This window comes from Scyliorhinus canicula, chromosome 2 (assembly GCF_902713615.1).
Source record: "Scyliorhinus canicula chromosome 2, sScyCan1.1, whole genome shotgun sequence".
Lineage (NCBI taxonomy): Eukaryota > Metazoa > Chordata > Chondrichthyes > Carcharhiniformes > Scyliorhinidae > Scyliorhinus > Scyliorhinus canicula.
In genome coordinates this window covers 287,398,302-287,413,487 of record NC_052147.1, presented here as the reverse complement: position 1 = coordinate 287,413,487, position 15,186 = coordinate 287,398,302, and the positions used below count along the sequence as shown (strand labels likewise).

Genomic DNA, 15,186 nt, shown 5'->3' with positions numbered 1-15,186 from the left:
ATTTGTGGGGACTGCATACCCACAACAAAGGCGTCTCGCATTAACAGTTCGGTGTGTTCATTAGCAGAAACTTGCGGGCAGCCGCAGTTCCTCCCCAGTACGAGGAGCGCACGGTAAAAATCGTCTAACGACTCACCAGGGGTCTGCTGCCTCGTCGCCAGCAAGTGCCGAGCGTAAACTTGATTCACCAATCGGATGAAGTGTCCTTTAAGCAGTTCCATAGCGGAGTCCACTGCTTTACCTTCATCCACATGCTTGGTCACCTCCTCAAAGAATTCAATAAAACTTGTAAGGCAAGACCTACCCCTCACAAATCCGTGCTGACTATCCCTAATCAAGCAGTGTCTTTCCAGATGCTCAGAAATCATATCCCTCAGTACCCTTTCCATTACTTTGCCTACCACCGAAGTAAGACTAACTGGCCTGTAATTCCCAGGGTTATCCCTATTCCCTTTTATGAACAGGGGCACGACATTTGCCACTCTCCAATCCTCTGGTACCACCCCTGTTGACAGCGAGGACTGAAAAGATCATTGCCAACGGCTCTGCAATTTCATTTCTTGCTTCCCATAGAATCCTTGGATATATCCCGTCAGGCCCGGGGGACTTGTCTATCCAATGACCCCCTTACTGTCTGCAGCCTCGCGACCCTCAAGGTCGATCCCCCGTCCTTGTTTGCAGACCTCACCCCGGATTGCAAACCCGGTCTCCCTTCGGGATCTGGCACTCACCGGATCCCGGCCACATACCCCCCGGCGCCTGCACCCCCCTCCCCAACCCCAACTGCCCCCAGTAAGCCACCCCCCCCCCCCCCGGCCTCACCGACACCCCCACGACCCAGCGGACAGGACGCCCCCCCTCCGGCCTGGCCCCCGCTAGCTCCGACCAGGGTACGGACACAGGAACAGGATCATCGCTCCCGGCCTGGCCCCCGCCAGCTCCGACCAGGGTACGGACACAGGAAAAGGATCATCGCTCCCGGAGTCACGGACGGCCACCGCTCCAACGTCGCCGGCACTGCCGCGCAGGTCAAGCAGGATAACCACGGGGGCGACCGATCGACTGATTGAATCAATGTGACCTACTGGTGGACTCTTGGTTTCCTTCTCTGTTCTCCATTTTTTTTTCCCCCAATTTTTATACACTGTACATAGTTTTGTTGTATTTTGCATATTATTGCGGGCAAGTGGGCAGCCATCAATACAATGGTACAACCTAAACATCTCTAGTCATACTACCAGTCTCTCACGTACTCATGGGACACGTGCCCCCCCCCCCCCCCCCCCCCCGCGGTTCCTTTTTCAACAGGGGGTGAATGTGGTAGAATGACTAGGGGTATTACGGTACCTGGAAGTGTGAGCTGCCATTGGTGCAGAGGACTCGCTGCCGATTGGCCCGGGTAAGTCATGTGCCTCTCAGCCGATTGGCTGAGAGGTAGCTAGCTCCGCCTACGAGGCGGGATACAAGAACCCGTGCGTCCCGGCAGTCGGCCTTTCATCTGTACGTCTGCTGCCGGGTACACTTCTTGTGTATTAAAGCCTATCATTCAGACTTCATCTACGTTTTGTGTCCATCGATTGTGCATCAGGAGCAGTCCCTCAGTTTGAGGGAGATTGGAGGGACAGTCCCTCAGTTTGAGGAAGTTTGGAGGGACAGTCCCTCAGTTTGAGGCTGTGAGGGAGGGAGCAGTCCCTCGGTTTGAGGCTGTGAGGGAGGGAGGAGCCCCTCGGTTTGAGGCTGTGAGGGAGGGAGCAGTCCCTCGGTTTGAGGCTGTGAGGGAGGGAGCAGTCCCTCGGTTTGAGGCTGTGAGGGAGGGAGCAGTCCCTCAGTTTGAGGCTGTGAGGGAGGGTGGAGTCCCTCGGTTTGAGGCTGTGAGGGAGGGAGGAGTCCCTTGGTTGGAGGCTGTGAGGGAGTGAGCAGTCCCTCAGTTTGAGGCTGTGAGGGAGGGAGGAGTCCCTCGGTTGGAGGCTGTGAGGGAGTGAGCAGTCCCTCGGTTGGAGGCTGTGAGGGAGGGAGTCCCTCGGTTGGAGGCTGTGAGGGAGTGAGCACTCCCTCGGTTTGAGGCTGTGAGGGAGGGAGCAGTCCCTCGGTTTGAGGCTGTGAGGGAGGGAGCAGTCCCTCGGTTGGAGGCTGTGAGGGAGTGAGCAGTCCCTCGGTTTGAGGCTGTTGCTGGGTCACTGAGTTAATCCAATCGGACGGATTTCATGCCGAACCTTTGAGCAGTTTCTGAGTTTCGGGATCTGCTGTTCCCAGTTCCCCCCTGTCCAATCCCAGTCAGGGCCTCTCGGAATTCTTGGCAGCTCATCCGGCACAGAGAGGCTGAGAGTAGAGGGTTTGTCTTGGAGACACTCGAGGGACAGTGGGAGGCGTCCAAGGTCGTGCTTCGCACCAGGACAGACCGGGGAGTGGGTTTCAGGCTGAGAAAGCCCACTCAGATCGCTAGGCCCTGGGGGCCTGAGCTGTACACAGGCTGCGAATGTTCACTCAGATCGCTAGGCCCTGGGGGCCTGAGCTGTACACAGGCTGCGAATGTTCACTCAGATCGCTAGGCCGTGGGGGCCTGAGCTGTACACAGGCTGCTCTGTCTCACTGCTCCCAAACTGACGTCTTTCCTGCTCACAGCCTGACTACAATCCAAGAGAAACAAGGTTCCTCCTTGAGGTCTCTAGCTCTCCTGTACTAGCCCAATTCCATACCACTTGATCAGGTAATCCGTACGATCTCTGACTGGATCCTGATTCACTGCTCCTGACAATGTCCTAAATCCCACACCGAGATTCAGTTTTTTCCAGCTGGCCTGCGCAATGTCAACTATATTATTGAACAATTGGCACAAAGAAAGTTCACAGCTTCATGCAGCACAGGTGGTGGCCATTCAGCCTCTTGTGTCTCTGCTAGCTCTGTGATAAAGCTATTCAAATTAGTCTCACTACCTCCGCTCTGCCCCCAGAGTCAGGCATATTTCCCCTTTTCAACTATTTCTCCGAATCCCTTTGGAACGTTCCTGTTGAATCTGCTTCCTCCGCCCCTTTCAGGCAGCACCTTCGCCATCACAACAACCCGCTGCAGTGGGGTGGGAGGGCAGGGGGCCACCCTGCACAAACCCTGACCACCCAGGGGTCTCCGACGGCCGGGACACTCACCGGGTGCTGTTCCGCCTGGTCCACGTTTGTGTGGGCCAGTACCGAGCGGTGCCAGGCTGCTGCCTCGCTGGAGCGGCCGGTGGGTCCCGCGATGCTGTACATCCCAGGTAGGTTCGCCAAAGTCTGTTTAAAACCAGCTTCAGCACGCGCAGTTTGGTCCTGCCCCTTGTTGGCGGGATTCTGACTCCGACGCCTCGCGGAATCCCGCGAGGGGGTGTTGACTGCCAGGAAGCCAGTGATAGGGCCAGCCCACCGTTCTCCAGCCACACCGGGCTCAGGGGAGAGCGTGATAGGGCTAGCCCACCGTTCTCCAGCCGCACCGGGCTCAGGGGAGAGCGCGATAGGGCTAGCCCACCGTTCTCCAGCCACACCGGGCTCAGGGGAGAGCGCGATAGGGCTAGCCCACCGTTCTCCAGCCATACCGGGCTCAGGGGAGAGCGTGATAGGGCTAGCCCACCGTTCTCCAGCCACACCGGGGTCAGGGGAGAGCGTGATAGGGCTAGCCCACCGTTCTCCAGCCACATCGGGCTCAGGGGAGAGCGCGATAGGGCTAGCCCACCGTTCTCCAGCCACACCGGGCTCAGGGGAGAGCGCGATAGGGCTAGCCCACCGTTCTCCAGCCACACCGGGCTCAGGGGAGAGTGTGATAGGGCTAGCCCACCGTTCTCCAGCCACACCGGGCTCAGGGGAGAGCGAGATAGGGCTAGCCCAGCGTTCTCCAGCCACACCGGGCTCAGGGGAGAGCGCGATAGGGCTAGCCCACCGTTCTCCAGCCACACCGGGCTCAGGGGAGAGCGCGATAGGGCTAGCCCACCGTTCTCCAGCCACACCGGGCTCAGGGGAGAGCGCGAAGTGGATCGCGGCCGATGTTCTCCTGCCGGAGGTGAATTGCAGTCAGCTTCCGACCCCCCTGAGCACAAATCGATGAGCAATTCTGTATCCCTCACCATGCACAGTTATACCCGGTGTGGGTCCCGAGGGATTCCCACAGAACTCCGCTATTAGGCGCCATGAGGGCCGTCCAACCCCCCCCCCCCCCCCCCACACCACAAACCGGCCCTGAACCCCCACCCCCACAGCACAGCAGCCGTCCATCCCCAGATTGCCTGGGTGACCCCCCCCGGGTGACCCAATCCAGACCCTCCAGGGACCCTGTAATGAAGGGGTGTCTGGTAGACGAGACGAGATCCACCCAGGCCAGCACAAAGCCGGTCGAGGCCACAAGTGTTCCGCGCACATATGATTCCTGGCTGCGAGTACCGGAGAATCACGGAGGGCCGGACGGAGCAGAGCGCCGGGCCCGGTAAATGGATACAAGTGGGTCATTAAGACTCATTGGTCAAACAAAGAACAAAGAAAATTACAGCACAGGAACAGGCCCTTCAGCCCTCCCAGCCTGCACCGATCCAGATCCTTTATCTAAACCTGTTGCCTATTTTCCAAGGATCTACTTCCCTCTGTTTCCGCCCATTCATGTACCTGTCCAGATGCATCTTAAATGATGCTATCGTGCCCGCCTCTACCACCTCCGCTGGCAAAGCATTCCAGGCACCCACCACCCTCTGCGTAAAAAACTTTCCACGCACATCTCCCTTAAACTTTCCCCCTCTTGACAATATTAGTTCTTTACCCATCAGTCCGGCCTCAATAAAACTCGAGATGGATTTGTAGGTACAGTATTATTTATTTTTAACCACCTTGCAAGGCTGACCCGCTCCACAGAGGCTCAGAACCGAGTGAGATCAGAAACATGGAAATCTCTGCAAATATCATTCAAATGGCATCAAGTTTCACATACAAGATTCCCATAGGTCATCCTATACATATCCTGACCCGGCCATATATCCTGATTGGCTCACTTCGCATTCCTCAACCCTGGGCCTCTTGTTACCCAGCATCCTTTTCCCCATCCTCTGCACGAGGCTCCCCTCCCCCCTTCCTCGCCATGTTTCTGAATCCCTTTGTCCTTTGTTTGTGAACTCACTACTATCAGACTGGCTCACATCCACATTATTGTAACTAATATTTTAACTAACTATTTTATATCACATTAATTTGTTCAATTTCTCCCTCTCACCTTGAAATCGTGACCCCTTGTAACTGACACCCCCACTCTTGGGAAAAGCTTGTTGCTATCCACCCTGTCCATACCTCTCATAATTTTGTAGACCCCAATCAGGTCCCCCCTCAATCAGTCTTTCTAATGAAAACAATCCTAATCTACTCAACCTTTCTTCATAGCTAGCACCCTCCATACCAGGTAACATCCTGGTGAACCACCTCTGCACCCTCTCTAAAGCATCCACATCCTTCTGGTAATGTAGCGACCAGAACTGCACACAGTGGGCGAAATTCTCTGCGGACCGACGTGACGCCCATTTCCGGCTGTGAAAAACGGTGCGGATGACTCCGGCGTCCGGGCCTTCTTTTAAGCCGGCAATCTCCGTTCCCGAAAGGGCCAGCAGCGGACTGACGCGATACGCGTCAGTTTCACCAGCTGCGGAAGTGGCGAGCCCCGGCGTTGTTTGGGGGGGGGGGGGGGGAGAAGAGAGATACCCGGCGTTGTTGGGGGGGGGGGAAGAGAGAGACCCGGCGTTGTTGGGGGGGGAAGAGAAAGACCTGGCGTTGTTGATGAGGGGGGGGTTGCGGCGTTGCGAGAGATGGGGGGCGGCGTTGGAGGGGGGTAGGGGTGGTGGGGAGGGGGATAGGGTGGTGAGGGGGGTAGGGGCGTTGGAGGGAGGTAGGGGTGGTGAGGGGGGGTGGTTGGGGTAGGGGGCAGCGGCGTGCAGAGGGGGGGCGACGGTGCGTTGGCCCCGGGCATCCGTCGCCCCCCCCCCCTCTCTGCACGCCGCTGCCCCCAACCCCCCCCCACCACCCCTACCCCCTCCAACGCCCCTACCCCCCCACCGCACCTACCCCTACCCCCCTCCCCACCACCCCTACCCCCCTCCAACGCCGCACCCCCCCTCCAACGCCGCAACCCCCCCTCCAATGCCGCAACCCCCCCCCAATGCCGCAACACCCCCCGCACTCGCAACCCCCCCCCGCACTCGCAACCCCCCCCCCGCATTCGCAACCCCCCCCCCGCACTCGCAACCCCCCCCCCCACTCGCAACCCCCCCCCCCGCACTCGCAACCCCCCCCCCCCGCCCTCGCAACCCCCCCCCCCCGCACTCGCAACCCCCCCCCCCCCGCACTCGCAACCCCCCCCCCGCACTCGCAACCCCCCCCCCCCGCACTCGCAACCCCCCCCCCCCCGCACTCGCAACCCCCCCCCCCGCACTCGCAACCCCCCCCCCCCCGCACTCGCAACCCCCCCCCCCGCACTCGCAACCCCCCCCACTCGCAACCCCCCCCCCCCCCCCCTCGGACACTGAACGGCGTCAACCATCATCAATGGTTGACGCCGTTTTAAAGCTGCTCTGTTTTTCGCCGACGTGACCCGTGGCCACGTCGGCGGGACTTCGGCCCATCTGGGCCGGAGATTTGGTGAAAGAAAAAAATAATGAAATCCCGCTGGCGCCAGCTGTTTCCAGAGGCTGCCGGCGGGATTTGCACAACGCCGGTTTTTGGCCGGTCGGAGATTTAAAAACCCGGCGGGAGCGGGATTAACGCCGCTGCTGGCCGATTCTCCGACCCTGCGTGGGGTCGGAGAATTTCGCCCAGTATTCCAAATGTGGCCTAACCAAAATCCAATACAACTGTAACATGACCTGCCGACTCTTGTACTCAATACCCCGTCCGATGAAGGCAAGCATGCTGTATGCCTTCTTGACCACTCTATCCACCTGCGTTACCACCTTCAGGGTACAATGGACCTGAACTCCCAGATCTCTCTGTACATCAATTTTCCCCAGACCCTTCCATTGACCATATAGTCCGCTCTTGAATTGGATCTTCCAAAATGCATCACCTCGCATTTGCCTGGATTGAACTCCATCTGCCATTTCTCTGCCCAACTCTCCAATCTATCTATATTTTGCTGTATTCTCTGACAGTCCTCCTCGCTATCTGCAACTCCACCAATCTTAGTATCGTCTGCAAACTTGCTAATCAGACCACATATACCTTCCTCCAGGTCATTTATGTAGATCACAAACAACAGTGGTCCGAGCACGGATCCCTGTGGAACACCACTAGTCACCTTTCTCCATTTTGAGACACTCCCTTCCACCACTACTCTCTGTCTCCTGTGGCCCAGCCAGTTCTTTATCCATCTAGCTAGTACACCCTGAACCCCATACGACTTCACTTTTTCCATCAACCTGCCATGGGAAACCTTATCAAACGCCTCACTAAAGTCCATGTATGTTGGGCGCGATTCTCCCAACGGGAGGCTAAGTGCCGACGGCGGAGTGAAAATCTGAGTGTTTCACTCCGACATCGGAGGCCGCTCCTCGCCCCCTATTCTCCCACCCCCAGGGGGCTAGGAGCGGCGCCGCGTCAACCTCGTGCGCCGGGCCTTGGCGCCCGCATCAAAGCGGCGCCGCCTAAATGACGCGAACGGCGGCACTTAAATGAAGTCACCCGCGCATGTGCAGGTTGGCCAGCACCAACCCGCGCATGTGCAGGTTGGCCAGCACCAACCCGCGCATGTGCAGGTTGGCCAGCAACAACCCGCGCATGTGCAGGTTGGCCAGCACCAACCCGCGCATGTGCAGGTTGGCCAGCACCAACCCGCGCATGTGCAGGTTGGCCAGCACCAACCCGCGCATGTGCAGGTTGGCCAGCAACAACCCGCGCATGTGCAGGTTGGCCAGCACCAACCCGTGCATGTGCAGGTTGCCGTCCTCCCCGCAGGCGCCCCGCAAGACATGGAGCATTGATCTTGCGGGGCGGCGGAGGGAAAGATTGCGTCTTTTAGAGACGCCGGCCCGCCGATCGGTCAGCACCGATCGTGGGCCAGACCCCTCCTGAGCACGCCCCTGGTGCTCGATCCTCCATCCCCACCCCACAGGCCGCACACGCAGCGTTCGCCCGCTGTTCACTCCGGCAGCTACCAGGTGTGGTTGGCGCCGGCGTGAACCGGTCGTATTGGGCCAGAGAATCACCGCTCTCTGAGCGGCCTGTCGTAAAACACAGCACGCAGTTTTGGGGGCGTGGGAGAATCGCGTGCGGGTGCCAGGGGGGCATGGCGGGAATCGCCCGACACTCCCGCGATTCTCCCACCCGGTCTGGGGGTCGGAGATTCGCACCCATGACATATACAGCCCTTCCCTCATCAAGAATGAAGGGATTAAGGGTTATGGTGTTCGGGCCGGAAAGTGGAGCTGAGTCCACAAAAGATCAGCCATGATCTAATTGAATGGCGGAGCAGGCTCGAGGGGCCAGATGGCCGACTCCTGCTCCTAGTTCTTATGTTCTTATAATTAACTTTGTCACTTCCTCAAAGAATTCTATGAGCTTTGTAAGACATGACCTTCCCTGCACAAAACCATGCTGCCGATCACTGATAAGTCTATTTTCTTCCAGATGTGAATAGATCCTATCCCTCAGTATCTTCTCCAACAGTTTGCCTACCACTGACGTCAAGCTCACAGGTCTATAATTCCCTGGATTATCCCTGCTACCCTTCTTAAACAAAGGGACAACATTAGCAATTCTCCAGTCCTCCGGGACCTCACCCGTGCACAAGGATGATGCAAAGATAGCTGCTCCCAATGTGGTCTCCTCTATATCGGAGAGACCAAACACAGATGCTCGCTTTGCTGAGCATCTTCGGTCTGTGCGCATTCAGGACCCTGACCTTCCCGCTGCCATTTTAACACAAGACCCTGCTCCCATGCCCCCATGTCCATCCTTGGCCTGCTGCAATGTTCCAGTGAAGCTCAACGCAAACTGGAGGAACAACATCTCATCTTCCGGTTAGGCACACTACAGCCTTCCGGCCTGAACATCGAATTCAACAACTTCAGATGATTAGCTCCACCTCGACCCATTTGTTTTCATTTCATTTTAGCTGTCTTTTACCATTTCTTTCTTTCTTAATATACATTTAATTCCCCCCCCCCCCCATCTTATCCACCTTTCCTGCACCTTTCTCCTCTTTGCTTCCCCCTTCCCCTCCCCCCACACCTACAGTTCACCCTCTGATGTTAGTTTCTCTGCTGTTTGACCTTTCACATCGTTTGTCCTCTCTGGGGACTGCCATTAACACTCTTTCCCCTTGGTTTCTGTGGCCATTAGCACCCGGTTTCCCTGAGTTTCTGTGGCTATGACTCATCTTTCATTCTCACTCCACAGTATAAATATTTCCCACTCTCTCTGTCTGTTCGCTTTGACAAAGAGTCATCGGACTCGAAACGTTAGCTCTTTTCTCTCCCTACAGATGCTGCCAGACTTGCTGAGATTTTCCAGCATTTTCTCTTTCGTTTCAGATTCCAGCATCCGCAGTAATTTGCTTTTCTGCAAAGATATCTGTTAAGGCCCCAGTTATTTCGTCCCTCGCTTCCCTCAGTAACCTGGGATAGATCCCATCCGGTCCTGGGGACTTGTCCACCTTAATGCCTTTTAGAATACCCAAAACCTCCCTCCCCTTATGCTGACTTGACCTAGAGTATTTAAACATCTATCCCTAACGTCAACATCCGTCTTGTCCCTCTCCTTGGTGAATACCGATGCAAAGTACTCATTAAGAATCTCTCCCATTTCCTCTGAGTCCACGCATAAATTCCCTCCTTTGTCTTTGAGTGGGCCAATCCTTTCTCTAGTTACCCTCTTGCTCCTACGAGTAAAAGGCTTTGGGATTTTCCTTAACCCCACTAACCAAAGATATTTCATGATCCCTTTTAGCCCTCTTTATTGCGCGTTTGAGATTTGTCCTATTTTCCCGATATTCCTCCAAAGCTTCATCAGTTTTGAGTCGCCTCGATCTTATGTATGCTTCCTTTTTCATCTTAGCTAGTCTCACAATTTCACCCGTCATCCATGGTTCCCTAATCTTGCCATTTCTATCCCTCATTTTCACAGGAACATGTCTGTCCTGCACTCTAATCAACCTTCCCTTAAAAGACTCCCACATTTCAAACTCCCCTCCCCACCCCCTCACATCACACATTGCAACACTGAAACTCACAGCTTCAAGAATCATTAACACCGAAAGCGACTCTGCCACAGCTTGAGGGTAAATCCTCATTTTCATTGCAGGTGTTAAAGTCACCAGCAAGCTGTACCCACCTCGTAATCGCTGACACAATTCACTGACACATAATCGATGATGCATCGACCCAGCCACTCATCGGGCCTGGTACTCAGGATATCATTCCGACAGTTCTCCAGGTGTGGCTGCAGTTTGATGAGGAGGCTCCGGGATAGCAGGTACCCGAATCCGCCATGGCAGTAACGCCCCTCCGTCTCACCGCCAATAAATTCCTCAGGACGGCCCATGTACAGGTCAGTGTTGATGCTCAGGTGGTTGACCAATCCCTTGATGCGATCGCTCTCCGTGTACGAGTCGTCCTGAATGACGTAGAACCAGTCGTACTCATCACGGTAATGTTCAAAAATGTACTTCACCGTCTGGTACATGTTCCAGATAGGCCGCTCGTCACCGTGGGTTACGATGTACATTCCATGCGGAATCTTCCGGCTCCTGGTCCCAGTGAAGTACAGGACCTTGTCGATGTGATGTCCAATTGTCCGGTTCACTGCTACGGCCAGAGTGTTGAGAGTGATTTTAGACGTCAGAACAGCAACGAGCAATCGTTCCCGGATTCCAAGCTCAGTGCTGATATAACGTGACCTAAAACCAAATGGAAGGCAATATCAGACAACAACTTACATTCATATAGCACCTTTAATGCAATGCACCGTCCACAGTGCACGATACGCGGAACATTACAAAACAAAGTATGATATAAGCCACTTGGAAGAAATATTAGGTCAGGTGACCGGAGACTGAGGCTGTAAAAAGTCTGAAAGGTAGAAATTGAGCGAGACGGAGGGAGTTCCTGAGATCAGCCCAGGCAGCTAAAAGTACAATCACCAATAGTGGAGGGTCTTGTTACGGCACCCTGGGCCAGTCTGCGGTCAATTCCAGCCCCACTGGCCCCAGAGTCCCAACAGAAGTGTGAATTAGCCAATAATGTGTATATTTTCCTGAGATGTTTGACCCTTGACAGCTCCAATGGCGGACGGGCACCAGATTAGTAAGTAATTTGGAGTTGGGGACCAAGGGCAATGTGTCCAAGTTTGCAGATGACACTAAGATGAGTGGTAAAGCGAAAAGTGCAGAGGATACTGGAAGTCTGCAGAGGGATTTGGATAGGTTAAGTGAATGGGCTCGGGTCTGGCAGATGGAATACAATGTTGACAAATGTGAGGTTATCCATTTTGGTAGGAATAACAGCAAACGGGATTATTATTTAAACGATAAAATATTAAAGCATGCCGCTGTTCAGAGAGACTTGGGTGTGCTAGTGCATGAGTCACAGAAGGTTGGTTTACAAGTGCAACAGGTGATTAAGAAGGCAAATGGAATTTTGTCCTTCATTGCTAGAGGGATGGAGTTTAAGACTAGGGAGGTCATGTTGCAATTGTATAAGGTGTTAGTGCGGCCACATCTGGAGTATTGTGTTCAGTTTTGGTCTCCTTACTTGAGAAAGGACGTACTGGCGCTGGAGGGTGTGCAGAGGAGATTCACTAGGTTAATCCCAGAGCTGAAGGGGTTGGATTATGAGGAGAGGTTGAGTAGACTGGGACTGTACTCGTTGGAATTTAGAAGGATGAGGGGGGATCTTATAGAAACATTTAAAATTATGAAGGGAATAGATAGGATAGATGCGGGCAGGTTGTTTCCACTGGCGGGTGACAGCAGAACTAGGGGCATAGCCTCAAAATAAGGGGAAGTAGATTTAGAACTGAGTTTAGGAGGAACTTCTTCACCCAAAGGGTTGTGAATCTATGGAATTCCTTGCCCAGTGAAGCAGTTGAGGCTCCTTCATTACATGTTTTTAAGGTAAAGATAGATAGTTTTTTGAAGAATAAAGGGATTAAGGGTTATGGTGTTCGGGCCGGAAAGTGGAGCTGAGTCCACAAAAGATCAGCCATGATCTCATTGAATGGCGGAGCAGGCTCGAGATGCCAGATGGCCTACTCCTGCTCCTAGTTCTTATGTTCTTATGTTCTTATGTTCTAAAACATTAAAAAACTGTTTATTAATAATAAGAAAAGAGATAAACATTTAATGGAAACAATGGTCTACTCATCTAACTATTCCCCAAACCCATTCCTGACCTCCCCCAGACACACACAAGACAGACACACAGTGAAGGGGTAGGAAAGGTAAAAAAATAACAGGGATCAAAAGGGCTGAGGTGAATCTTTGCTGCTGAGGTAGTAGTCTTTGGAGTCGGCGATCTTGAATTCAGTGGTTCAACAAAGAAAAAATATAAGTACAGCACAGGAAGAGGCCCTTTGGCCCTCCAAGCCTGCGCCGATCTATAAGTTTGCGGATGATACGACTGTGACTTGGCCCAAGATCGCAAGAAACTGCAGAGTGTGGTGAACTCAGCCCAACCCATTACATAAGCTTGACACCCACACATTGATTCTGTCTACACCTCCCGCTGCCTCAGGAAGGCAGACAGCATTATCAGAGACCCCTCCCACCCAGGCATTGCCTTCTTCCAGACCCTTCCATCAGGCAGAAGGTACAGAAGTCTGAAGACCTGCACATCCAGACATAGGAACAGCTTCTTCTCCCACAGCTACAAGACTCCTCAACGACTCCCCCTCGGACTGATCTGTTCCCTGTAAGAACATTATTCACGGTGCCCTATGCTGCTCTTGCTCATGTATTTGCTTTGTTTGGCCCCTTGTTCCGCACTGTAACCAATCACTGTTTGTCGATGTACCATTTGTCAATGTTCTCTGTTGATTATTCTTGTGTCTACTGTGTACGTACTGTGTACGTTCCCTCGGCCGCAGAAAAATACTTTTCACTGTACTTCGGTACATGTGACAATAAATCAAATCAAATCAAAAGCTCTAACTAAAAATTTGCCATCTGCCCTTACTCAGTCCGTATCCCTCTATTTCCTCGCTATTCATGGACCCATCCAGATGCCTCATCAATGTTGCTAATCTGCTGCTTCCACCACATCCTCTGGCCGCACATTCCAGCACCCACCACTCTCTGTGTGAGAAACTTACCCCACACATCTCCCTTAAACTGTCGCCCTCTCACCTTGAACCTGTGCCCCTGAGTAATTGACACATCCGCCCTTGGAAAAAGCCTCTGACTATCCACCCTGTCTGTGCCTCTCATAATTTTGTAGACCTCTATCAGGTCTCCCCTCAACCTCCGTCTTTCCAGTGAAAACAATCCTTGTTTGTTCAACCGCTCCTCATAGCCAACACCCTGGAGACCCGGCAACTTCCTGCTGAACCCTCCTTGCCCTCTCTCCAAAGCTTCCACATCCTTCTGATAATGTGGTGACCAGAACTGCTCGTAATACTCCCAATGCGGCCTAACCAAGGCTTTAGCTGCAACTTGATTTCCCAACTCCTGCACTGAACGCCCCGGCGGATGAAGGCAAGTGTGCCATATGTCTTCTCAATCACCTTGGCAACCTGTGTTGCCACTTTTAGGGAACTGTGGATCTGCACGCCCAGATCCCTCTGTATGTTAATGTTCCTGAGGGTTCTGCCATTTACAGTATAATTCACACCTAGATTTGATCCTCCAAAATGTATCACCTCGCATTTATCCGGATTAAACTCCATCTGCCATTTCTGTGCCCAAGTTTCCAATCTATTTATATCCTGTTGTATCCTCTGACAATCCTCGGCACTATCAGCAACTCCGCCAATCTTCGTGTCATCCACAAACTTATGAATCAGACCACCCACATTTTCCTCCAGACCATTTATATATACTACAAACAACAGAAATCCCATCACTGATCCCTGCGGAACACCATTAGCTACAGATCTCCATTCTGAAAAACATTCTTCCACCGCGACTCTCTGTCTTCTATAACCAAACCAGTTCTGTGTCCATCCAGCCAGCCCACCCTGTATCCCATGTGATTTTAGTTTTTGTACCATGTGGGACCTTGTCAAACACCTTACGAAAGTCCATATAAACTACATCCACAGCCCTTCCCTCATCAAATTTCTTTGTCACCTCTTCAAAAAACTCAAACAAGTTGGTGAGACATGACCTTCCCCGTACAAAACCATGCTGCCTATCACTAACTAGTCCATTTTCCTCCAAATGTGGATACATCCTGTCCCTTAATATCTTTTCCAAAAGTTTCCCCACCACTGATGTCTGGCTCACCGGCCTATAATTTGCTGGATTATTCCTGCTTCCTTTTGTAAACATGGGAATAACATTGGCTATTCTCCAGTTCTCTGGAACCTGGCCTGTGGTCAAAGAGGATGTGAAGATATCTGTTAAGGCCCCAGCTATTTCTCCCCTTACCTCCCGCAGTAACCGGGGATAGATCCCATCCGGCCCCGGGGACTTGTCTACCTTAATGCAATTTAGGACACTCAACACTTCCTCCTTTGATATAGTAACATTCTCAAGATTGTTCACACACCTCCCCCTGACCTCAACATCCGTCATGTCCTTCTCCCTGGTGATACAAAGTACTCATTCAGGATTTCACCCACTTCTTGTGTTTCCACACATAACTTCCTTCCATTGCCCTTGAGTGGGGCCTATTCTTTTCTCTTGCTACCCTCTTACTCCTAATATATGCATAAAAAGCCTTTGAGATTCTCCTTGACCATGTTTGCTAAAGGCATTTCATGGCCCCTTTTAGCCCTCCTAATTCCACGTTGAAGTTCCTTCCTACTTTTAGTGCATTCCTCAAGGGCTTCACCAGCTTTTATAATATAATAATAATCTTTATTGTCACAAGTAGGCTGACATTAACACTACAATGAAGTTACTGTGAAAAGCCCCTAGTCGCCACATTCCGGCGCCTGTTCGGGTCACAGAGGGAGAATTCAGAATGTCCAATTCACCTAGCAGCACGTCTTTCGGGGCCGGGGCGGAGAATCCCCGTGACCGGGCCACGCCGCCCCGATC

General features: G+C 53.2%; 1 protein-coding gene across 1 annotated transcript in view; it reads right to left on the bottom strand.

Annotated features, from left to right (window-relative positions):
* Positions 1-15,186, bottom strand: part of chpfa (chondroitin polymerizing factor a) — a 53,857-nt gene that overhangs the window by 35,996 nt on the left and 2,675 nt on the right. The window contains exon 2 of the mRNA XM_038790219.1: positions 10,320-10,884. Coding sequence (XP_038646147.1) covers positions 10,320-10,884 — 565 coding nt within the window. The remainder of the gene's footprint in view (positions 1-10,319; positions 10,885-15,186) is intronic.